This window comes from Microtus oregoni, unplaced genomic scaffold (assembly GCF_018167655.1).
Source record: "Microtus oregoni isolate MIOR12 unplaced genomic scaffold, Mior012 000017F_ref0000208, whole genome shotgun sequence".
Classification (NCBI taxonomy): Eukaryota; Metazoa; Chordata; class Mammalia; order Rodentia; family Cricetidae; genus Microtus; species Microtus oregoni.
Genome location: NW_024543076.1, coordinates 40,969,017 through 40,993,655, shown reverse-complemented (window position 1 = coordinate 40,993,655; position 24,639 = coordinate 40,969,017). Strand labels below are relative to the sequence as shown.

Below are 24,639 nucleotides of genomic sequence, written 5' to 3'. Positions count from 1 at the left end.
ATGAGTTTTCATACATCAAAAAGCTGCTAATTATGACTAATAACCTTTTGGCCCCCAAACTAGTGATAACTACAAGTCCCATAATGCAAAGCTCGAGCCTGAACCTAGGTTACCCACAGTGCCTCCTGGGAAATGAAGTCTTTTTGTCACCTACTTGGCTAACCAGATACTGTAGCCCCACTTCTCAGAAAGTCGCTTTTAATAATAAAGCAAGTGACAAGCCATCGATTCCCTGGGAGGAAATTAGATTTGTTCTGGCTACTTCAGAGGCAGGGACCAACAACTCTAGTGCGAGCCTCCGGGGGCGGCGCCATGCTGTGACGTCACTTCCTAGAGCCGCAGCCCCGGCCGTCCTCCCTCTCTCCGGTTCGCGGGAACCGGGCTGGGCGGCTGAGCAAAAGCACCGAGCAGCTGCCTCCGGGTGAAGGTCACGTGCGTCATCCCGGGGAGGAGGCGACCTGCCGCTGTCGAAGAGGAGCCGCCTTCCGTAACCTGAAAGCGGGGGCCGCAGAGCGCGCCGAGGTAGGATGCGGGGACACCTGCCGCCTCGACGGCTGGCGGAGGGTGCGGGGCCGCTGCGGGACCCCACGTCAGCCCTGACCTTCAGTCACCCTGGGGGACTGGAAGCGCCGAGCGGAGACCACACCGCCCTGCCATGTCCCCCGGGACTGCTGCCACCCACCTCCCGTCCAAGTGAGACAGGTAGCATTGGCGCATCCTCATGGGGGACAAACGTCAGGCGTTCCCAAGAATGCGCGCGACACGCCCTCCGCTCGGCTGCTCCGGCCGGTGGAATTCCGGGGTGCACGCATAGGCCGTCTTTGGCAGCCCGGGGCCTCAGGTGACAGATGTCAACCGCTGGCGCTGAGAACTCTGAGAAGTCATTCTCAGTTATCCTTTCTTCTTTTTTCTTTCTTTTTTTTTTTTTTTTTTTTTTTTTTTGGTGAGGGGGGTGCGTCAGGAAGAACTCAAGAGGTGAATCAGCAGCTGGGGGTTCTTGAATATTTGACTGTAAGGAAGGTTCACTGGCCACACGAGGTTAAAAACCCTGTTTCAGCATCTTCCCAAGGGCAATAGAGTTGAGCAAACGAAGCTGGGCTGGTAGGTTCCCTGTTGCTGTGTATAAACCTGTCATTTCTAGAAGTCAGCACTTCAGATTTTAGAGTTTGTTACTTAGTGATGGGATGATAAATAATTACCTTTTATAGTACAAAATGACTCTGACACAAAATACAAACATCTTTTTGGGCCCTAGATTGAGAATTAGTCATCTAGAAACTAAAACAAAATCCTAATCCTTTAATCTTGTTGATTGTACATCTTGATTAAATTTTGTTCAAAATTCATTAACTTGATCAAATTTATTTTTAAATCTATTTGATGCTAAGTTTTATAAAATGTTGTCTTCAGAACAGTTGTTGCTGGCTTGGTGGTTTAGGTGCGTATCCCTGCGCTCGAGGCTGAAGCAAGAAGATCAGGAGTTCAAGTCTATCTGGACTTCTTAGCGAGTTCACAGGGAGCATCTTGGTAAGTCAGCAAGACCCTGTAAAGCCCAGTGTGTGCTCTTCGCGCTACAGTACGGTCCGCTAGCCGCGAACTAGGCTGGAGATTTAAAAACATACAGAGACACGGGGACACGGGTCATCCTTGAAACAAGAATGCCCCCTTTACTGTGTTCAGGGGCAGCTTATATAGGACTCTGGCCACGCCCCAGCTCTTTCAGCTACAGACCCATCAGAACCCATTCCCCTGCCATCAGTGTCTCGTGCTCAGAGCAGCAGGCTTCAGAGCAGAGGAAAACAGTTGTTTACAGGAAATTCAGGGTCTGGTGGTCTGCAGTCCCCAACAAAACCCCAACTAAAAATTAAAAACATTTTTTGAGAAGGGTAGAGTATCTGCCTATCTTTTACAAGTCTCTACCAAAATAAGAGTACTTCTTTTTTTTTTTTTTTTTTGGTTTTTCGAGACAGGGTTTCTCTGTGGTTTTGGAGCCTGTCCTGGATCTAGCTCTTGTAGACCAGGCTGGTCTCGAACTCACAGAGATCCGCCTGGCTCTGCCTCCCGAGTGCTGGGATTAAAGGCGTGCGCCACCACCGCCCGGCTATAAGAGTACTTCTTAATACATACTACTAGGTTTGTGATTGACTGTGATTAGCATGCTTACGTCCTTGGTATATAAAAAGGCAATGTGAATGATTTTTCCTTTCTGTTCCTATGCTGTTCTTGTAGTTCTCTCAGATGACAACAATCTCTTATTTTAACTCTGTTGGGAGGGTGTGTTTGTATGTGTGTTAGGATTAAGTCCATTTGAAATGAGTATTGTAAAAAATGGAGAAATGAAAGAAGGCAGAAAAAAGAATTCCATGTATTATAAGGGTTAAGAAAAGAGAAATTGAGTAAGTTGGTTCTCTTTACCTTGCAAACAAGAGTCCACAGAAGTAATTCAAATTAAAGATATCAGAAGTATATCTTCATAAAATAATTGAGTACCACAAATTTAAAAAAAAAAATTCTTTTGTAGTATATTTTAGGTAGAACACTAACCCTTCAATATTTCCTTCTCATTTTAGATAGTGAATTTCTAAGAAGAAAATAATGAATTGCATAGTGGTTGTCCTTTAAGGGTTGGAGTCAAAGGTGTGCAGGTTTGTTGCCAAGGCCAAAGAAGATGGCAACCCCTTATGTCCCAGTTCCCATGCCAATAGGAAACTCAGCTTCTGGTTTTACAGCCGGCAGAAATCAACGGAGTTCTTCTTTCGGTAGTGGCTCCACAAGCTCAAACTCTTCCAGAGGCCAATTAGAAGACCCAAATATGGGTAATTTTAAGCAGACGAATGTTCAGGATCGGATGGATAGTACATCTTCAGTCTGTGGCAGTCCTCTCATCAGGACCAAATTTACAGGCGTAGATTCATCCATTGAATACTCTGCTAGACCCAGAGACACTGAAGAGCAGCATGCTGACTCAGTGAACTGGGAAGAGAGACCTTCTACACCGACCATTCTGGGTTATGAAGTTATGGAAGAGCGAGCCAAGTTTACTGTAAGTGTTGCTTCTGCACAGAAACTGGCTGCCTGTGTCCTTAGGCGTGTGCTCTTTTAGACGGTCCCGTTCTTCACATTCTTTACCATAAAGTTCTGTGACTTTTACCCAGCAGACATAACTCGGTAACTAGCACATAGATAAAGAAAAAGAACATGGTCTGCATACTTAGAGCACCTCATGCTCCGTGACAGCCGGTACCCACTCACCCGCTGCTTTTCTGGTAGTCTCAGTTAATTTTGCCCCATTTTGTCCTTGACTTAATGTGGCTGTTGAGCATGTACTCTTTAGGATCCAGTGTTGTTTCAGCATTATGCTTGTAGGAGTCACCCTGAAGCTTGCATAAGTTAGGTAGCTCATTTTTATTGTTGGCAATACTTGTTTCTTAGGTTCTTCCAGACACTACTGCTGTGATATTAGTGTTGATCAGTTGGGAAGCACACGTACACATTTCCATTTGCAGTACACTTAGGAGCAAAGACCTAGTTTGGAGGCCCAGCCGTGAAAGAGACTGGTGAGCTGTGCTCTGTAGGGGTCGCTCCACTGTAGTGTGTGGGATTTCCACTCCTTCCACACCTAACTAGTGTGTCACCTTTTCTCTTCCTTCTTAATTTGTGTATTCCAGTTTAGCTAAGATGTGAGTTTTCTTACGTAGCTAACGTGGAGGCACATGCCTTTAATACCAGCACTTTGGAGATTGCAGATGGATCTGTTCATGGCCAGCCTGGTCTGCAGAGGGAGTTCCAGGACGGCCAGGGCTATACTGAGAAACCTAGTCTCGAACTCTTCCCCCCCCACAAAAAAAAACATCCAACAAACATCCTCTTTAGCTACTGGATATTCTCTTATACATCTCCATTTTGCTGTTCTCTGCGTTCTATACGCAAGTCCATTTTCAGATGTGTGTGTTGTGACTGTTCTTACTTTTCCTTAGGTCGTGTGATAGATACAGCCGTAACGTGCCCCAGTGTGCTGTTCTCTTTCCTTACTAATAATTTTCCCCTCATTTCTTACGATGTTGTCTCACTGTGTAACCCGGGCTCTCTCTGACATGCCCTTCTGCTGCCATGGCTTCTCAGATGCTAGGATTAGGCCATGTCTACTAAGCATAACTCTGCCTAGCACTTTTTTATAATTTTTGCCTCCTCTAATGTTTTTGCCCAACGTTTTTTGTTAGATCTTCCACGTTTTACATCAGCAGACCATCCAGGCACAATTCTTATGTCCATGTTATGATGAAAGGCTAAGCCGTTTCTATTTTTCTGGGAAATCTCTTAATCAGACTTTTACTTAAAAGCGCTTTTTCCCAGTGTTGCCTATGACATAGTTCATAAAGGTGAGTCCCTTCTATGCTCCATTTTTCTGTCTTACCAGTTCCACAACCCTGATTAGTACAGATTTAATACCCAGTGTTTGCAGCACTCATGCCGTTTCTCGGGATGGCCTCTGCTGTGTCTACCCTGTGCACTGGTTTTCTTAGGTCTGCAGATCAGCTGGACAGAACCTTCATCTTCACCTAGCTGATAAGCCATCGACTTTAAGTCTTCAATAGTGTTTTGTAGTTGCCGATGCAGGTCTTGTGGTCAGATTTGTCTGGTATAGCTGTTTGATACTCTTAGAGGAGATCTATATTTATTTGTTTTCTGTTTTTTAGCTACTTTTTAAAAAAATATCTGTCCAGTTCTAATATTTTGGGGTATTGATTCATTTGTTTCTTTTATAGTACTTTCATACAGGGTTTCCCTATGTAGCTCTGGCTGTCTCTAAAACTCACTGTATAGACCAGGCTGGTCTTGCACTCATACAGATCTTCCAGCCTCCGCCTTCCAAGTGCTGTTGTTATAGACATGGGCCACCACACCCAGCCTAGTTTATATACTTTAATGTTGTGTGTTTATGCGTATTGGGCTGTATGTGTTTTTCATTAACCCTGACACACATTAGATCAAAGAGTTTGTTTTTGGATTTTCTTGCAGTAAAGTTTTTTTTTTTTATGCTGATGGTTCATGCTGTTAACGTATGCCTAGAGGAGGGGACCTCCAAGAAAAACTGTTAAAATTTTTGAAGAAACAATCTAGTATAGGATGCAGTTGTCATACCACTGGGATAAGATGCAAGTCTGTGTGAAAGCATCATTCATAATGTTTCACCAATTATGACCTGATGGCTGTTTCTTTAGTTTGACCCGCCCATCTTATGTAAGAATGTGTAGTCATTGAGAGTCTGCTGGGGGCTGGAGAGATGGCTCAGTGTTCCCGGTTTCACTTCCTAACACTCGCATGATAGCTAACAACTGTCTGTAACTCCAAGATCTGACACCCTCACACAGATATGCATGCAGGCAAGGCTCCAATGCGCATGAAATAAAAACAAAAAACAAAAAAGTCTGCTAGGGGTGAGTGTTTGGTCCACCTAGATTCTTGTTTTGAAGCCTAACCTCCACAATGGTGCCTCTAATAAGTAGAAGCAAGCTGGGGGGCAGCTCCAGGAATAAAAGCGCTCGCCACCAAAGCTGATGGCCTTCACTTATTCCCGGACCCTCATGGTAGAGGGAGAGAACGATTCCAGATGTTGCTGTCTGACCTCCACACATGTGCTGTGCATTTTATCTTGGTCATAGTTTTAAAAATTGTTTTGGTGTCTCCATCTCCATGTATTTGATTATCTAAATGATTCCATATTTCTTGTGTAAAAAGTACTTGATATATCAAGTAAAGTTTTCTAGAAATGTTTGACCTTTTTGTCTTCCCTCTCTCCTCCCTTCTCTCAATATCGTTTTCTCTGTATCTCTCCCTTTCTCTCTTCCTAGGTATATAAAATACTAGTAAAGAAAACCCCAGAAGAAAGCTGGGTGGTTTTCAGAAGATACACTGACTTCTCTAGGCTGAATGACAAAGTAAGTAGTCAGTAAATACCAAGCTGCCTCTCAATTGTGAGTTAGGGATCTGTTCACTGTCTTTATGGGTTCATAGGAAATCATAGACTTCATTTCACTGTAAGAATCTTCTGTCATCTGCACAGTTAGCTGCGTATTTATAAAAAAATTGTCCTAATATAGGTAGTAAATGTTTAATGTTTTCTGTATGATTATATAACCTCAAAAGTTTGAGAAAAATCTACATAACATCACTTATAATTAAAGGGAAATGAACAAAAGTTTGTGGTGTTAGTATTAGTTCTGTTACTGCTGACGCTTTTAAAACTCTCCCTAAAGTGGCTTGCAATGAGGTGTGGGTGCTTTTTAGGCCCAGACAAGCTCACAGCCAGTCGTGGGCCAGGCTGGACTCTTTATCTGGCGTCTCAAGGGAAGAATCAGCTTCCAAGCTCATTCAGGCTTTGGTCAGAGTTTAGTTACTTGATGTTGTAGGGACAAGTCACTTGTTTGATTGCTGCTGTCTTAGGGCATGGATCTGTCCGTATTTGTGAGTCCTCCGTCTTCAGAGCTGCAGGGACTACTCCGAAGCTGAAAAGAAGATATGCAGAGAGCTAGTTATATAGTATTTAACAGTATGTATGGAATCAGAAATGCAAATTACAGCCGCAGTGAATCCACTCCTTATGCACAGGGATGACTAATGAGAGAAAGTGGAGAATCCCATGTGCAGGCCCTGGAGCAACTGGAATGCCTGCAGCACACCTGGGAGCCACCAAGAAGCACATGCAGAAAAAGCCGTAGTTGGTTTCATTATCTTAGCTTGTTTGGTGAATAATTTCATTTAGTTAATGGTTTAGAACAGTACTCAATTTATGTCATTGAGTTTAATGTTTCTCTCTCTCTCTCTCTCTCCCTCTCTCTCTCTCCCTCTCTCTCTCCAGTTGAAAGAGATGTTTCCAGGCTTTCGATTAGCACTTCCTCCAAAGCGCTGGTTTAAAGATAATTACAATGCGGACTTTTTAGAAGATAGACAATTAGGATTGCAAGCATTTCTTCAAAACTTAGTAGCTCACAAGGACATTGCTAACTGGTATGTAACAAACTGAAATAAGAGATTATAAAATCATTTCAAAAGCCAATTTAAACTGAAGAATAATTTAGGAACAACTTCATATAAGCACATAATGGAGGGCGGGGATTTAATTATTTCTTTCAGATCTCTACATGGAATTTCCTTGCTTTCTTTCAATGAAGGAATTTATTTGTCATTTCATTTGTATTAAAGTTTTAAACATGAAAGGAAACTCTATTTTTGTATCCTGCATGTTAGATAAATTCTGCATTTAAACAAAAATGTATATAGTATTCAACTTTTTGTTAATGTAACAATAATTTTAAGGCTAATATTTTTATGGTAATATAAAAAAGTAACATAAAAATTCGGAAGTTAGATTAATACATGTAGTAAAATAAATTTCTGGAAACATTGAACAGCGGATCAAGATTATTATTTTTTTTTACTTCTGAATATAAGAAAATCCCTTAATGAATTATCTTGTTGGACGTATTTACATTAGTAGAAAAATTAGGACTGTTTTACAAAAGCTACAGAGAACATTTACAGTGAACAGTAGCATATGGTACATGTCTGTGGCTGTTTTTGCTGCTCAGATCATGATGGAAAATAACCAGAAACCCTGTGTCTCTTCTTCCCTTTGTTCTGCTCCGTCTTTGCATGTCACCTTCAACCTTGCACACTCTGCATGAGCACCTGCTCGTCAGGGCGGGCGGCCTCGGCCTGAGAATGGCCTTCAGACGCATTGGTGTCTCCCCAGACCTGCCCTCACGACTTGAGTCTCTCCTCGTGTTTAGGACCCACTCACAGGTGTCTACTTTTCCTGTGTCGCTGCCATCTCCGTCTTCCTGCAAGCAGGTCTCCGCCTGAATTGCTGTAATCTCCTTGCCTGCCTTCCCCTCGTTCACTCTTCCTTCTGTAGTTAACTGCAGCCTCTCATGCTTTTGCGACGCAGTTTGATGAGGTCATTCTGGTTTCAGCCTACTTGACTGTCTTTCCATCACGGATTCGTTATTTCTCCATTCTCTGTACATCTGCCGTATCCATCTCCTTATCTAACATTATCGTGCTCCTTTGTCTTCAACTATGTTTCCTAGAAAGGCAGTGTTTCAGACGTCTCCTCTCTGGTAACTCCTATACATCACAAAACTTTCAACACAGATGCACTTCATTAGGTAACTGGCTTTCTTGACTAGCCCCTTGCCTCTCCAGCACAAAAAACAAGGTCTCTCCTTCCTCATAGTATTTGTAGGAGGCCATCACTGGTTTTAAAGTTCTCTCCTAGTGGTTATGTAGTGAACTTCTGTTTTTCTAGGTAGGATGATACTAGCTTTGTACCAAGCTTAAGAATGAGAAGATAGCACTTTAGCCATTACCAGTGTAATTTTCATGGCATGCCCATTAAGAAAGGCCGGTTGTTTCTTGACTTTTACCATATTTTGGTTTGCAAAATATTTTTTGATTATTTGGTTCTGTTTCTTTCACCAGATTGTAAGGTTTAGTTGTGTGGTTATTTCCTTATTATGCAATGTGCCATGCTAGCACAGTGCAGACTCGGTCAGCTCTCACAATCTCTTGAATAAGTGAATGCCAAACCTGTTGTTAACTCTATTAGAAAAGAGAAGTTTGTACAAATGAGGCAAAATACTTCTGTGTGTATATGCACAGAAATATATATATTTACATTTTTCAAAATGCAAAAGAAGAAAAGTTATTATTAATGCCAGAACAAAAAAGCAATAACAATAACTGTTAAGTATTCAAATCATAGAAAAGGTGCTTGAAATTTATCTTACACTATACCATAAAGGAACTGTAATAAAGAAATCTATACACGCTTGCTCTTTTCTCTTGCCCATATTCAGTAAACCTTTGTACTGAAAATGTGCTAAATTATACTCTGTGGACCACTTTAAGTAACTTTGCTTACAATTTGCTTTTTAAGAAGCAAAATGTAACTTATTCAGATGCATAGATTTCAAAATTACCAGGACTAGATTTCCATCATTAAAAGTTAGGCATTGCAGCCAAATGTGGTACAGAAGCCTGGGCTACCAGCTCTTGGGAGGTGAAGGCCAGATGACTGTGAGCTTGAGGCCAGCCTGGGATGCGTGCAAAGGTCATACCAAAAAATAAAATAGATGAAATAAAGTAGATCAAATCTACTTAACAGGAAAAAGAAAAAGATGTAGGTCAGTAAAGAACATATGCCTTGTATACACGGAACTTTAAACCTTAGAACTGCAAATGAAAAGAATAGAAGTAAACTGGATGGGATAGAGCATGCCTTTAAACCCAGCTCTTGAGGCAGGCAGATCTCTGTGAGTTCCAGGCCAGGCAGGGCTATGTAGAGCGAGCCTGTCTCAGAGAGAGAGAGAGAAAGAAGAGCATTAGTTCCTCTTGCACAGAGGGCTTGCGGTCAGTTTCCAGCCATCTATTAAGATGGCACAAGTCCCTCTTCTGACCTCCATTGGCAGCAGGCTCATAGCTTACTTACTTACATGCAGACAAATCACTTAAATGCACAAAATAAATCTCAAAACATTTTTTGAAAGATTACTGAGACAGCACATCTCTGATCATTGGTAGTTGCTTTTCTTAATTTACAAATGTGCATTTCAGGAAAATTAAAGTTTCTTAGCCAAGTAAGATGGTGAAAGTATTCGTTTTCTTGGCATCTTAGAGGATTAAAATTTACAAAGTATCTAGTGTACTTCAACATTTATTCATCTAGGCCTATTACTGCTTTTGTTTTACATCATCAGGATTCACGGAATCCAGTTAAGAAGTTATATTGATTGAAAATGAAATACTTTTGTTTTATGACAAAGTACACATTAATTTTTGGGGTATTATGTAACATGTAGCTTACAGTGAAAGAGGTTTCTTTAATTGTTAACGCATAAGAAGGATTATTTATCTGTCATAAGGGTTAACCCCATAACTCCTCGGTCTCATGTCTGTAGAGAAATCGGGCTTCTGTTTGAGTAAAAGAAGGAAGTTTGTAAATTACAGCTCTGTCTAATGAAGATTTTTAAAGTAGAGACATTAGAAGGGAGGAGCAGCACTGGAAGGGAGGGAGGAGCAGTACTAGAAGGGAGGGAGGAGCGGCACTGGAAAGGAGGAGGAGTACTGGAAGGGAGGAGCAGCACTGGAAGGGAGGAGCAGCACTAGGATGGAGGAGCAGCACTGGAAGGGAAGGAGAAACAGTACTAGAAGGGAGGGAGGAGCAGCACTAGAAGGGAGGGAGGAGCAGCACTGGAAAGGAGGAGGAGTACTGGAAGGGAGGGAGGAGCAGCACTGGAAGGGAGGGAGGAGCAGCACTGGAAGGGAGGGAGGAGCAGCACTGGAAAGGAGGAGCAACACTGGAAGGGAGGGAGGAGCAGCACTGGAAGGGAGGGAGGAGCAGCACTGGAAGGGAGGGAGGAGCAGCACTGGAAGGGAGGGAGGAGCAGCACTGGAAGGGAGGGAGGAGCAGCACTGGAAGGGAGGGAGGAGCAGCACTGGAAAGGAGGAGCAACACTGGAAGGGAGGGAGGAGCAGCACTGGAAAGGAGGGAGGAGCAGCACTGGAAGGGAGGGAGGAGCAGCACTGGAAAGGAGGGAGAAGCAGCACTGGAAGGGAGGGAGGAGCAGCACTGGAAGGGAGGGAGGAGCAGCACTGGAAGGGAGGGAGGAGCAGCACTGGAAGGGAGGGAGGAGCAGCACTGGAAGGGAGGGAGGAGCAGCACTGGAAGGGAGGGAGGAGCAGCACTGGAAAGGAGGAGCAACACTGGAAGGGAGGGAGGAGCAGCACTGGAAAGGAGGAGCAACACTGGAAGGGAGGGAGGAGCAGCACTGGAAAGGAGGAGCAACACTGGAAGGGAGGGAGGAGCAGCACTGGAAGGGAGGGAGGAGCAGCACTGGAAGGGAGGGAGGAGCAGCACTGGAAGGGAGGGAGGAACAGCACTGGAAGGGAGGAGCAACACTGGAAGGGAAGGAGGAGCAGAACTGGAAGTAGGATCTGTATGTTTGGAAGGTAAGGTTGAATTTGGGGGTCAGAAAAAAATGTATGAATCAAAAAGGAAGAATTCAAAGATGTGTAGTAAGCCTAAGGCTGCCAAAGATCTGTTTTGAAATTCAAGGTCAGCTTCTTAAAACTGACATGGTAGCTGCCTGCTCTGTGTTTGCATCCTCTCTCCACCTTCCAGAACTGGTTCCTCTATTAACATAATGCCTGCTTCTCAGCCTGTCTGAGGCTGAATTCCTTGCAGCAATTCTGCCATGGGGGCAGTGTTCCTGCTGTGCTCCATGTGCAGGACTCCACGGTCTCTTCCGTGTCAAGTCGCGTAGCAGAGGGAAGAAAAATTCACTGTTCAAAGTCTTCATTGTACTTGAAAGTATAGGAGAGAAGAATCTTTCCCTTTTGCTATGCTGAAAAGAGAATAAATATTTCCGACAAAATGTATACATTTACAAAGAAATGTACAGTGGTGTACCATATACTCAAGCACACAGGGAATGAGGCAGGAGCATCTCAGTTTCCAGACTAGCCTGGCCTACACAAAGGCCTACACTGTTTGTCTGTCTGTCTGGGATGCTGGACCGTTGGCTCAGGGGTTAACGGGACTGACTGTTGTTCCTTTGGAAGAGTTCCACATTCCAGTGCCCACAGGGCAGTTAATAACCATGTGTAACTGCAGCTCCCAGAGGATCTCCCACCTCTTCTCTGAGAGCATGGTGTGCATGTAGTGCAGACAGATACATGGGCAAGCTCCCGTATACAGCAAAATATCAAAAAGTTAAGCATAAGTGTATCTTTATTATTATATATAAATAATTGCCTATCCGTTCAGTCTCCTCTGTCCCTTCGGGTGAGCATGTGCACTGAACTCTCCAGGAGCCAGAGCGCCTTACCACGCAGCTGTTGTCACTGCACAGCTGGCAGCACTCAGTGCATTAGAACTGCTCCAGCTGCGACAGGCGAAAGTGGAGGAAACGGGAAAGGAAATTAAAACTCCTAGTTTAAAGTGCTCAGAATATTGTTTCCAGGTCTAGTTACAAAACACTATTTCCATGATAGTGGGATGTATTAGAATTTTTACCCATTTAAGAAATTTTTATTTAGAGCATATTGTGTGAAAGTCCGGCTTCACTAAGATGAAGTAGATGTCGGTCCTGTATTAAATCTAAGTGAGAACATGTGCCCCCTGAAGTGAGAGTGGAAAGAAGTGTATCTGTTAGCTGAGGAAATGTCAGAACCTATGACAGGATGACATTTGGGCTAGTCTCTAAAGAATTAATGGTATTTGTACCATGTTGGAGAGAGTGAGGAAGGGTTTGCCAGAACTTTCTAATCAACTGCAGCAGTAAAGCCTAGGGTCATATGTTGGGAACAGCATGGTATTTGGTTTGCCGGAGGGAAGTACAGTTATTTGCACAGTCTCAGAGTTTACACACGGCTGTTTTCTGCCGTCTCCCACACTGGCTCACCATTATGCACCGTAACAGTGTGTCACTATTCTCGCGAGTACGCCACATCCTCTTTCCGGTGTCTTCTCCTTTTAAACTCTTTAATCTACCAGTTAAACCGTAAGAAGTCCTGTGGAAAAAAGCTTTCAAGACCCTAACAGCAGATCTGTCAGAAAAGGGAGAGGTGGGTAATGAGAAGCTTCTACGGTTAGTGCTAGACCAGCTGAACCGTGAAGCCCAGGAGGCAGGTCAGGGTGAGCGTGCTGAGCCAGGGCGACAGCATGCGTGAGTGGAGGCTGGTGGGCTGAGACAGAGCTCCAGGTCAGGACGTAGGCTGGTGCGGTAGAGGAGGAAGAGTCACACTATTGCAGGTCACGAAGGACCACCTAGAGTAGAGGCTCTAGTGGGCTAGAAGTATCCGGGGAAAGTAGTCAGGATCTAAGCCCCCTTACCACCCTTTCCCACTGCTTGAGAAGCCTCACAACCTCCCAGTGTTCTCCACTGTGATTGTCTCTCCCGCCTTGATTCCTCAGTCTTCACCTTTAAGGGTATATTCAATAGCTTGGTGTGTATCTTTTCATCTGAAATCCCTCATTGTTGTATGATACTTTGATTGTGTTCTAACAATAAAGTTTGTTTTGAATGAGAGAGTGGAACCACTAGCTGACCAAATTTAACCAGGTTTTGGAGGACTGAGGAAGTAGTAAGGCAGGGCTTAGTGAGGATCTCAGCCCTTTTTTGGAGGAGGGAACAGAAGAAGAAGGGAGGTCACTGGTGGCTTCTCCGCAGCTTCTCTGATCGTTCGGGTTCTTACCCCAATATCTGACTCCTGAATTTTTATTGATAAAGAATAATTAGTTAAACGTGTCACCTCTTAAAACTTTTATGTAATGGCTTCTGTGTCAAATTTGGTATTTCTATTTTAATATACTTTCATTTAATTTTTTTTAAGAGGCAAAGTCCTGCTTTATAAGCCAGACTGGCCTGTAGCTTATAATCCTCCTGCCACAGCCTCCCGAACACAGGTGTGTGCCACTGCACTCGGCTCTTTAATTGATTCTTATTTGACCTTTTAATGAGTTTAGGCCTTGGTTTTATGGGTTTTTTTTTCTTTTAGAATGCAAAGTGAATTGTAAAAAAAAAAGAAGCCTATTTAGCTACTAAACTACTAATCTTTCAAAAACTGGCAAAGTCTAAGGAAATAAATTATCTATGAAAGGAAATAAGCAACAAGAAATATTAAATATCAGATGAAAGTTTAATAATGGGGTAGTTTATTAGGAGCATAGATTAGAGGTACAATTGAACTCTTAGAGAACACTTGTTTAAGAGAATAAAAGAAAGATTCAAGTTAGAGCACAGATTTTCCTGGATGTAAAGACAGGGCTGAACTGTATGCAGCAAACTGCTTTCTCTTGAGTTTTAAACTGATTTCCCCAACATGCTAACAGATGGTCTGCCATGGGACAGGGGTCAAGACTTCCCTTGCTTTTCGGTTCCTGGTTTTCAGATTTTCTTGTCTCTCTTTCATCCATAGTTTCCTGTTAAACCCATGAGCAGTTTGTTCCTGTAGCTCACTTGTATCTGACTGTAGGTGTTTGTTCCTGTAGCTCACTTGTATCTGACTGTAGGTGTTTTTTCCTGTAGCTCACTTGTATCTGACTGTAGGTGTTTGTTCCTGTAGCTCACTTGTATCTGACTGTAGGTGTTTGTTCCTGTAGCTCACTTGTATCTGACTGTAGGTGTTTGTTCCTGTAGCTCACTTGTATCTGACTGTAGGTGTTTGTTCCTGTAGCTCACTTGTATCTGATTGTAGGTGTTTGTTCCTGTAGCTCACTTGTATCTGACTGTAGGTGTTTCATAGAAAGAGTGGCTGGGTGGGAGGAGCTGTAACTCCTCCACCAGAGGCCGGCAGTCCTGCCTACTCTGTGCTCTTAAACCAGGGGCAGTATTCTAAGCGCCAGAACTTGATAGTCATACATGCAGATTGAGTGTGTTCAGAGAGAAGTGTCCTCCAAAAAAGTATTTGGCTTAACCAAAACATAAGACAAAATAATTTTCAGGTAGAAAGGGACACAGATTTAAGGTCCATCTCTACCACTTGTACTTGGTGACACTGTAAAGATCATTTTTCCGCCTAGACTTTGACACCTTCCTGAGATAGGGAGATGTCCTGCCCAGCAGAGCTGCTGTGCATTTGAAGCGCTGTGGTGCAGTCAGTGTCAGCGCATTAGTGCTGCTCCTAGGAGACGTTCAGGAAGCATTCGGGAGACGGAGTACGATCCTTAATGCTTGCTGTCCAGTTACTGTGAATGGTCCAAGAATGAGTGAAGACTCAGAAGTAGAAGCCTGGGGCAGACAAATAAAGGAAACAACTGGTTCCCCACAGGGTGGTTTCTGTAAACACACACACACACACACACACACACGTAGAACACACTTGTGGTTGCCTGAAGCTTGAAAGGGACAAAAACGTAGTAGGTGGTTCTATATCACTGTCGATCTTGCGTGTTCATGGACATTTGTCTTTTCTCAGCCTCCCTAGACATGTGTCCTTCTTCCGGTATTATAAAGCTTTAATAGTCTAGAATTTGCTTGCCATCGGCTCCTTCTCTCTGTTTTCGGACTTCATGTTATTAACACTGCTTTTTTATATTCCTATTTTTCTTTTTGGAGAACTCTCACTTAATACCCAACTTACCTCTTCATGATTATAGTGACACGGCTTTGTCATTGGAAACGTCTCGGGACTAAAGCGACCCCAAGTCCCATTCTCTTCAGTGCAGGGTGGCATCTCCTTTATGTAGGGTGGCAGTTAGTCATGTTCCTTTCCTTTACAAAAAGCAAAAACCTGTAAGCTGCATGAATATGCCAAGTTAGCTCTCAGGCCCAGCATTGCTGTTAGAAAGAGGAGGGCATTTTATTGTGAGGGAGTTGATGATCCACCTTTTTAAACCACTGCTGATAGAAAGTAATATACTTCATTATATAAAACATTTAGTAATTAAGGATTTTTTTCTCTTAATATCTGGGGGAAATATGTATATAAATAATAAACATAGCAAGGGCGGTCTTTACAGTGTTTCAGACTTTGGAAGCACTCTGTGGAGAAGAGTGTAAGGAAGAACTGCTTTTCTTCATAGCAAGGCGACGGGCTCAGTGCCGTACTGATGCTGCTGAAAGGCAGAGTGGGGGTGGCTGCCCAGGCTGCTGCCCTCTGCGATATTCTGAATTGTGTGTATTGTGTAACAGGAAACTTGTGATTCTTATTTACATTTGTAGGTCCTATGACTACCATAATGCCTTTGTATCTTTCATAGTTTGATATTTGCATGTGGCTACTTACGTGAAGACACGTACATGAATCGCTTTTTTATATATTGTCTACAAATTGTCTGCCTCACACACTGTATAGCGCCAATGTAACTTTTGCTTTCTGCTGTCTTTTATAAACTTATTTGTATGCCAGCTAATTTTTTTACCTTTGAAAAGCCTTGCAGTGAGAGAATTTCTTTGTCTGGATGATCCACCAGGTCCATTTGATAGCCTAGAAGAAAGCAGGGTAAGTGCTGTATTATATGTCACGTGAAATAGGAATAGATAATACAGTACAGTTACTACACTGTTTCTTGGATGGATTAGCAAACAGCAAAATATTATCACTTCAAACTACAGTGGTTTTTATACAGACAGCTTTTAATGTTTAGTCAAAGGTTACTTTCATGGAAATATGTGGTCCTGGTTTAATGAAAAGATAAAACTTTGTACGTGGCATGTAGTAATAAAAATCTGAAATCCTTTCTGCTATATTTTTACTACAAAAAGATTAATGAAATGCTACAGGAATTTGCTTGAATTGGCATGTGATTTTATGATGGTCATTTCTTTCCAAGTGAGGAACCTGCTGTTAGACTCCCCTGGAGCTGCTCTTCTGCAGTAGACAGGGTGGTCTTGTTAGCTATTCAGCTCATATTTGATGGTACTCAGATTGCAATAATTGACACATTAAAGTGGCCCATTTCTTGAAGCAATAGGCTAGATTCACAAAACAGATTTGGCTATAATAGATTAGCTGGAATTTTATGCAAGTTTACCCTCAAATGTTTAATGGCATTGAAATGAAACAGATTTAATTGGTAGGCTTGCAGTTTTGTTCAGCTAAACTATAGCACTTCTTTGTGTTGGAGTAAACGCTGTAGCTGTTTAAACAGCTTATTTAAGGAAAATTTCAAAAGCTTTGCTCATTTGTTGTTTTGTCATTTTGTTGTCAAATATCCAGCTTAGTAGTTTTTAGTATTCATACAGCTGTGGCACCATCGCCAAAATCCAGTTTTAGAGGATTCACATCACCTCAAACATTTTAGTCTGCACCTCAGCCCAAGACAATCTGTAATCTGCTTCCATTCCCTACAAATTTGCCATTTCTATTTGTTTCATATATATAGGTTCATGCAATAATGTGGGCATGTCTGTATCTGCAATGCACGTGCAGTATACATAATCATTTGTATATATGATGTGCATGGTAGAGTTTACATACTTTAATCTTTTCTACCTTCACTTAGCATGTTTACAGGGTATTCCATTTTATAGCTTCTATCATGCGTTTTTATGCTTCTATCCTTTTATAATGTGTGCACCAACTTACATTTCCCCCATCACCAGCTGAATGATACTTAGTGTATGCAGTTTTATACCAAGTCACACTATGGACAACTTCTACACACATGCACGCTCTCCTTTCTCTTTAGTGGTTTGCTGGGAAAGGAATTGTTTTCTTGTTGCATCCTAACATCTAACTTTAAAGAAACTTTTCTGAACAAATGGACTATTTCACCTGAGTAGTTTCCACTGGTAGTTGGGAGAGCTTCTGTTTCTCCATTCCCTCACAAACATTAACAGTAGACACTTCCTTTTCCCCCAGGTTGCTTTTCTTCCAGCCCCTTGGATGGGTCATTTCATCACCTTACCTTCTCTGTCGATCTAAATGAAAACTTAGCCTTTATTTTATTGCCATTGCTATGATGTGATGGATACTTTGCTTTGTCTCTGACTTTAATAACCTGATTGTGATGAATCCCCAGGAGGCCTTGTTCATCTCTGCCCTTCACTGAGCTTCCCGGGCCTGGAGCCTACTGCTTTACCTCAGCTGTGGAGGTTTCCTAAGAAGTTGTTTTCAATCCCATACTCCCTTCTCCCTGTGTCTCCCTGTAACTTTCATTTTGTTGCATAACTCTGAAGTGCTGTTGATTTTTCTCAATTATTTTTACTCAAGTCATATTTTTCTTTGTTTTCAAGATTGGATTATTTCTGTTGATTTGTTTTTGAATTCGGGGATCCACAGTTCAATCTTGTCAGGTCTGCCATTGAGTATTTCTTACTGATTTTTTTTTTAATTTTAGTCCTTGCATTTTTTTTAATTCCAAAATTTTAATTTGCTTCTATTTGTCACTCTTTCTTATTAAGATTCACTATTTAGTGAGAATAAATACACCTTTAATTTTTTTCTGGCTTTAGTGCATCTAATGCACAAGCTGCTTCAAAAGTCATTTATTTTGTATACCATTATTTGAGGTCATTTAGAGATAGTTTCTATTAACTGTTGTTTTTCCCGAGAGTGCTTGGGGTTTTTTGGGTTTTGTCTGTCTGTTTCCTATTGTTTTATTAAATACTAGATACTTCAGGAGATGCATTTAGCAGCCTTGATCTGGTTTCTGCTCTCTAGATTGTTATTGGTCTCCACATTTAATAACTGTGATATTAGTCTCTGCAGCATATGTAGTCAATGGATTTGGGCTCGTTTTGTTATTTTGACCTAGAATGTGTTTGAAAAGTTTAAGTTTCAGTTTAGGTACACACAAAACAGTTGGCATTACTACTTTTCCTGTTCATGGAGAGAGCTCATGGTTTCTGTTCCTTTCAGATAGAGTGTTCTGCCTTCTTCCAACACAGTTCTTAAACATTTTTAATTTTTACATTTTTCCTTTTTACAAAAATATCTTTTAAATATTTTAATTCAAAATATGCCCTGACTTTTTTTATCCTACTGCACGTACTGGCTTTGGGGGAGCCTAGGCAGTTTGGATGCTCACCTTACTAGACCTGGATGGAGGTGGGAGGTCCTTGGACTTCCCACAGGGCAGGGAACCCTGATTGCTCTTCGGGCTGACGAGGGAGGGGGACTTGATTGGGGGAAGGGGAGGGAAATGGAAGGCGGTGGCAGGGAGGAGGCAGAAATCATAAATAAATAAATAAATAAATAAATATGCCCTGACTAAGTTGAGAAAGAATGGAGTTGATTTGAGCTGAGATTTTTGAAACTCTAAAACTATTGCATAGGGACTGGCTAGTTCTTTGGCAAGGAGAACTGATGAATTCATTGCCAGTTTGGTTGGAAAAACTAATGGACTAAATCACCAAAGCTATATTAAGCCTGTGCATTCAACAAGGCAATGTAGACTGTACCTCCTAGAATTTTTCTGCGAAATGAATGTAGGGCCTTAAGACTGCGTTTGAAAATGAGTATTTGCAGTCACAGAAGATTGCATACCTCACATCCATCATCCAAGGCAGTTTGGGTCTGGCTGTTTCCTAAGAGCACAAAGCGTTTTGAGGTCTCATTAATAGGAGAATAGTTCCCTCAGCACACTTTTCTAGTGATTATTCTGCAAGCATAGTCTCTAGGGACACCTTTCCTAAGATAGCGCTCCCTTGTGGAGATGTAGGGTGGAGTGTCTGTCAGTTGACACATCGGCTGTGTGTTTTCCCAGCACTCCTGTCCTCATTCACCTAAAGTATTAGCCTTTTGATTCTAGGCTGATTTTCTTGGTGTCCAGCTGGCTGTTCTATGTTAATGCCTAGATAGGGCTCTGATACAGTTGTCCCATTACCATATTTCATCATATTTCCTGTGCTTTTTATTTAACTACCCTCCAGTACGCAAATGTAATCTTTAAATTATGTTCTGATAGTAAAACTTGCTTTTCTGTATGGGTGAGCACTCATCCCAATACCACTTATAAAGTGTTCACCTCCGTCACTAGTCAAGTCTTCCTGTCTCATGAGTCATTCATCTGGCCTGTTCGAAGCCAGTCAGTCCAGCTTCAGTTAGCTATCTCCTCCTGCCAGTTCTGTATAGGCAATTATAGTAGCTTTAGAAGCTTAGAGTCCAAAGAGCAAAGGTTCTCGCCCATGTTTGTTTGTTTGTTTTCATAGTTGCCTATTTATTCTTCCATGTGAATTTGATAATCAGCTCGTGAATTCCTTGAAAATCCTATTGCATTTTACTTGGGAATATTCTTCAATAAAGGTTTTATTACTTTTCTCCTTTAACTTCCAAGACATCATTAATTTCAATAATTCTGTTAGTAGTTGCTGTTTTATAATCTAAATTTTTGTTATTAAATTGTTGGATTTTGTATGTTTATGTCACATCCCTACTGTATTTTTGTAGATCCTTTTGAGTTGTCTGCATATCTCATTGTATCCTTACAATACTGATAGCCAGTTTTTTCCTACTGGTCTTTAATGTTGTGCATGGCATTTTTCTGTATTATTGTGCTTGCTAATATATCCTTAGAGATAAAGTGAAACCATCATAGCAGGCATACTTTACACTTCTTCCTAACCTTGAAGAAACTGTGACATCATGAAATGTTTTCTGTAAGCTGTTGGTAGCTGTGGTTTGTTCACTTGTTACTGTCTCTTCGTGGGTTAGGAAGTTATTCCTAGTTTGCTACATTGTAGGGTGTACGTATCTGTATCCTGTTGATGGTTTTATTACATATGTAAGGATAACTTGTGAGCGGTCTTTAATCAACATGAATTATATTCATAGATTTTCAAATGATAATTATTTGCCGGAGAAAATTTCATGGCGGGGTGGAGGGCAGCGTTCAAGGCAGGGTTTCTCTGTGTAGCTTTGTAACCTCTTCTGGAACTCGCTCTCTGTAGCTCAGGCAGGTCTTCAACTCACAAAGATCCACTTGCCTCTGTGTGCTGAGTGCTGGGATTAAAGACATGCACCATCACCACCCGACTGAAAATTTCATTTTTAATTGCTGAATTTAGATAATGATTTTGTATCAAATTCCTGAGTGTATTGTTATTCTTTCTATCTATTGTTGAATCTGGTGTTAGGATTATTTTGGTTTCCTAAGGTCAGGAATCATTCCTTTCTCTGTTTTTCAGAGCTACTTGAGTACTGTTAAGAGCTTTTGTTATTGGAGTCTTCTTAGAACTTGTCTGAAAGACTAATTTGACTGATAATTCCTTTAGTTTATCAGATATAATAACCGTTTCTATTGTTTTTAATAAATGACTATAGTTTATTCAGATTATACTTGGGAAAAAAAAGTTTTGTGTTTCTTATAGAAATCAACAGCTTTTATGATTTTAAAAATAAAGCCATGTAATACTATTCTTCATTTTCTTACATGATATTCTATTACTTTATCTGTAATTATACATCCACTTCCAGTGCTCCCTACTGTGATTATTCTCAAGGAAGAGAATTTACAAGTACCCCTGTGTATGGGAATTACAAAATAGCAGTAATCTAAAAAGATAAGCATGACGAAGAAATTGCTTGAGTTTTTATATGTATTTCTTTAATATCTGTGTTCCTCTTTAGTAATGTTTATAAAAGGGTACTGCTTCAGTACATAATTTTTCTTTGCCTGCATGTTCTTTATAAAGGCATTCTGTGAGACTTTAGAAGAGACAAACTACCATTTACAGAGAGAACTACTGGAAAAGCAAAAGGAGGTGGAATCCCTGAAGAAACTGCTCGGGGAGAAACAACTTCACATAGACACTTTAGAGAGCAGAATGAGGTGGGTCATGGCACATTCCCTCCAGTCCCGCAAGCTGACTCCTCACATTGTAGGCCCAGTGGCCTCTAGATCTGAATGTGACTTAAGAAATTTCTGATTCTGCATGCCCTGGGCTCTTGGCCTACTTTCTTGTAAACCGATTAGATGTAGGAGGCTGAACATTTCAGGATGAGAACGCTCAGGAGCTAGAACTCTGACTGTTGAGAAAGCTGGGGTTTCCTCCTCACTGGTATATACTAATGCATGTGGTGGGAAAGACTCTCAGTTATTACAGCTGCTGAGTTCACTCTTGAGTCCTCATTCAGCAATTTACTAGCCGCTTGACTGTGCAGACTTAGTGGCTGGAGACTAAGAATGCTGCATGTTTTCATGACAGCGAAGGCACACCTGTCTTATTCAGAAGAAGTAACTTTGTGTTGTAATGTACTTCTAGAACATTGTCCTTAGAACCTGAAGCATCACCGTATGTGTCAGGAGCAGAAGGTCGGCAGATCCTAAGGGTGGAATCCTCTGTACTTCAAGTCAGTCGGGATGTCTTGGATGAAGACTCTAGGTATATAATTGTCTTAGGGTTTCTGTGGCTATGGTGAAACACCAAGACCAAAAGCTACTTGGTGAGGAAAGAGTTTATTTGTCTTGCCTGTTCATCATTGAATGGAGTCAAGACTCAAACACGGCAGGAACCTGGAGGCAAGAGCTGATGCAGAGGCCATGGAGAGGAGCTGCTTCTTGGCCTGCTTCCTCTGGTTTGCTCAGCCTGCTTTCTTACAGAACCCAGGACTGCCCAGAGGTGGACACTACCCTCAGTGGACTGGGCACTTCACTATGATCATCAACTAAGAAAATGCCCCACAGGCTCTCCTATAGCCCAATCTTATGGAGACATTTTCTTAATTGAGGTTTCTCCTCTCAGATGTTTTTAGTTTGTGTTAAGTGGACATAAAACTATCCAGCACAATAATGTTTAGTTTTCTACAGCCTGCACATTTCGATCCAAAGAGTATTCTTCATGAACTTTGTGTTACTAGATCATGAATCTGCTCATGGAGAAAAAAAGAAAAGAAAGATATTAAAGTACCCTAGTTTCTTCCTAAGAAGTGAGTTGGCTGGCTCTCCAGTCTTTCCAAATTGGCAAATTGCAGGCCACTGTGAGACTTTTCTTGGGAAATCAGGTAGAGGCCAGTGAGGTGGCTAATTGAGTAAAAGTGTTTGCTGCCAAGCCCGACAACTGGCATCCAGTTCCTTAGTCCCATCTCAGTGGGAGGAGAGAACCAACTCCCTTAAGTTTTCCTCTGACTTCACACATACAGGGGCATACACGCACGCACGCACACACGTATGCACACACTCTCTCTGAATGAATGTAACTTTTAAGTGAATAGCATGTAAGGAATGACACCTAAAGTTCACCTGTGATCAAGATAAACTTGCATATACATGTACACATAGACACACAAGTAATTTCTGGTTAAATATGTAAAGACTTCACAATAAATGTGTAAGTAGCCTTTCTGTGAGAAGATAGCAATAAAGTGAACGCATGTGTCTGCCCTTGTCCACTTCACTGAGGTGATCCTCTTCTTTTACAGAGCTATTAATAAGCCACACTTCAACCCTAGAGAAACCAGAAGTACAATCGCAGACATAGAGGTCGCACAGTTGGCGTACAGTGTTGAGGATGACTAACACTGGTGACGGGCTCTCCATCTCAGCAGGTTGCTCTGAAGAAGACTGGAACAGAAGAGAGCAGGAGTGCACGTGTATAAAGTTTACATAAAGTTTCCTTTTTTAAGTTATTGGAATAAGAACTATATTCATGGCTGCTTTTAACTGTCTTTTCCAACATTGTATTTACCACACTGAAAAAAAACTATTTAGAATTGTTATCAGGGCCCATATTCTTAAATACTTCACATAAATTATTACAGTGTCTTGCCTGTATATTGCTCCAAGCTCTACTGTGTGTGTGTGTGTGTGTGTGTGTGTGTGTGTGTGTGTGTGTGTTATGTGTACTTGTCTTAAATCACCAGTTATATTAGGTGAAAACTAATTGCATGTTAGAATCTGGGTAATGTTTCTATTTCGGACATGATATAGGTTTAAATCAGTGGACACCATAGGGAAGATAAAGATGAATCAGTTTGAAATGTTGCCTTGTCTATCATCTCTAAATAAAAATTGCTTACTTGAAATGTTAATACTATTTTAAAAAAAAAAAAGATGACTTTCTAAAGCCAAAGATAATGTGTCTTGAAGATCTGTAATTAGATAAGCAAAATGATAAAATAGCCTTGATTTAAATGATGATTAATTAATGTCAAGATACTTACTATAAGTGCCCCGATTTATTAATATCTTATACTTGGATATTTTCTGCATAATCCAACTCAATTCTCTACCCATTGGTCCAGTGGAGTTTGCCTCATTCGGAACACTACCTCTTTGTACTAATCAAGACATATTCTTTTCAAAATAGATTACAGTTTTGAGGCAAGTGAGTTACAGAAAAAGAAAACAAAATAAATAACCATATATACTGCAAACTCCCCAAGTAGCTTGACTCCTGGTGTCCCATCTGTATTTCTCTGTGTGTGAAGATGTTATGCTATATGATGGCTGATTTCATTTATAATGTATTTAGCCAACTGTTGCACTTTATGATCATTAAACTCTTTTGTGCCAAGTTCAACTGGTGAGTTTCTTTAGTAAGTGGAGTTAGCTGTAAGAATGATGTATATCTTTACTGTTATTACAGAAGTCTTCTAGGTCTGTGAGCCAGCCTTGTGAAATGTTAGGTCAGCTCTGGTACAGTTGTAGAAATGCCTTCCTTCATCTTGATAATGTGTGTTTTCTGTTTCCACTGTTTGCATATTATTCTTAGTGTGTATTATAATCACAGTAACATCTCAAAATCCCAATTGTCATTGGACTACATATGCTTTCTAAAATCTGAAAGACCCTCCTGGAGAAATGAAAACATTCTCATTTCTCCTTTATAATCTAAAGTGGTATCAGTGTCTAAAGATACATATTGTGGTGCAGTTGTTTAAAGTTCTGCTCACATACATGCAGTGACTCTTGTTAACCTTTGATCTTACAAGGAAAATACTTTTTACCAAAATATAAAATTAAGTCTTTGTCAAAATACACAGGTATGCTCTGAATCAGAACATTTTTGTTAAAGAGGATTAAAAATGTGCTTACTTATCCTTGGAGATAGAAAAGAGAATAATAAGTGAGTCTGCTTATTTGTGTTAGGTTATTGTAAGCGTGGCGAAAAGCTTGAAAAAAACAATCCCTTAAATGACTCGATACCAGTTGAGCACAATGGTCTTTGCGAATGCATTATGTTAAAGTGCTGG

At 41.3% G+C, this 24,639-nt stretch overlaps 1 protein-coding gene across 2 annotated transcripts; it reads left to right on the top strand.

The window, feature by feature from the left end:
• The first annotated feature begins 355 nt into the window (after positions 1–355).
• Positions 356–23,966, top strand: LOC121458355 (sorting nexin-16). 2 transcript variants are annotated; one of them, XM_041667584.1, is made up of 9 exons: positions 356–522; positions 1,416–1,527; positions 2,571–3,043; positions 5,853–5,939; positions 6,860–7,008; positions 15,936–16,005; positions 21,141–21,277; positions 21,711–21,830; positions 22,867–23,966. In XM_041667584.1, the coding sequence occupies exons 3-9, from the start codon at positions 2,669–2,671 to the stop codon at positions 22,961–22,963; spliced, it is 1,035 nt and encodes a 344-aa protein (XP_041523518.1). In that variant the 5' UTR covers positions 356–522; positions 1,416–1,527; positions 2,571–2,668; the 3' UTR covers positions 22,964–23,966. The 2 variants fall into 2 exon arrangements, with proteins under 2 accessions (XP_041523518.1, XP_041523517.1); XM_041667583.1 differs by having other exon boundaries at positions 1,411–1,527.
• Positions 23,967–24,639: the final 673 nt, after the last annotated feature.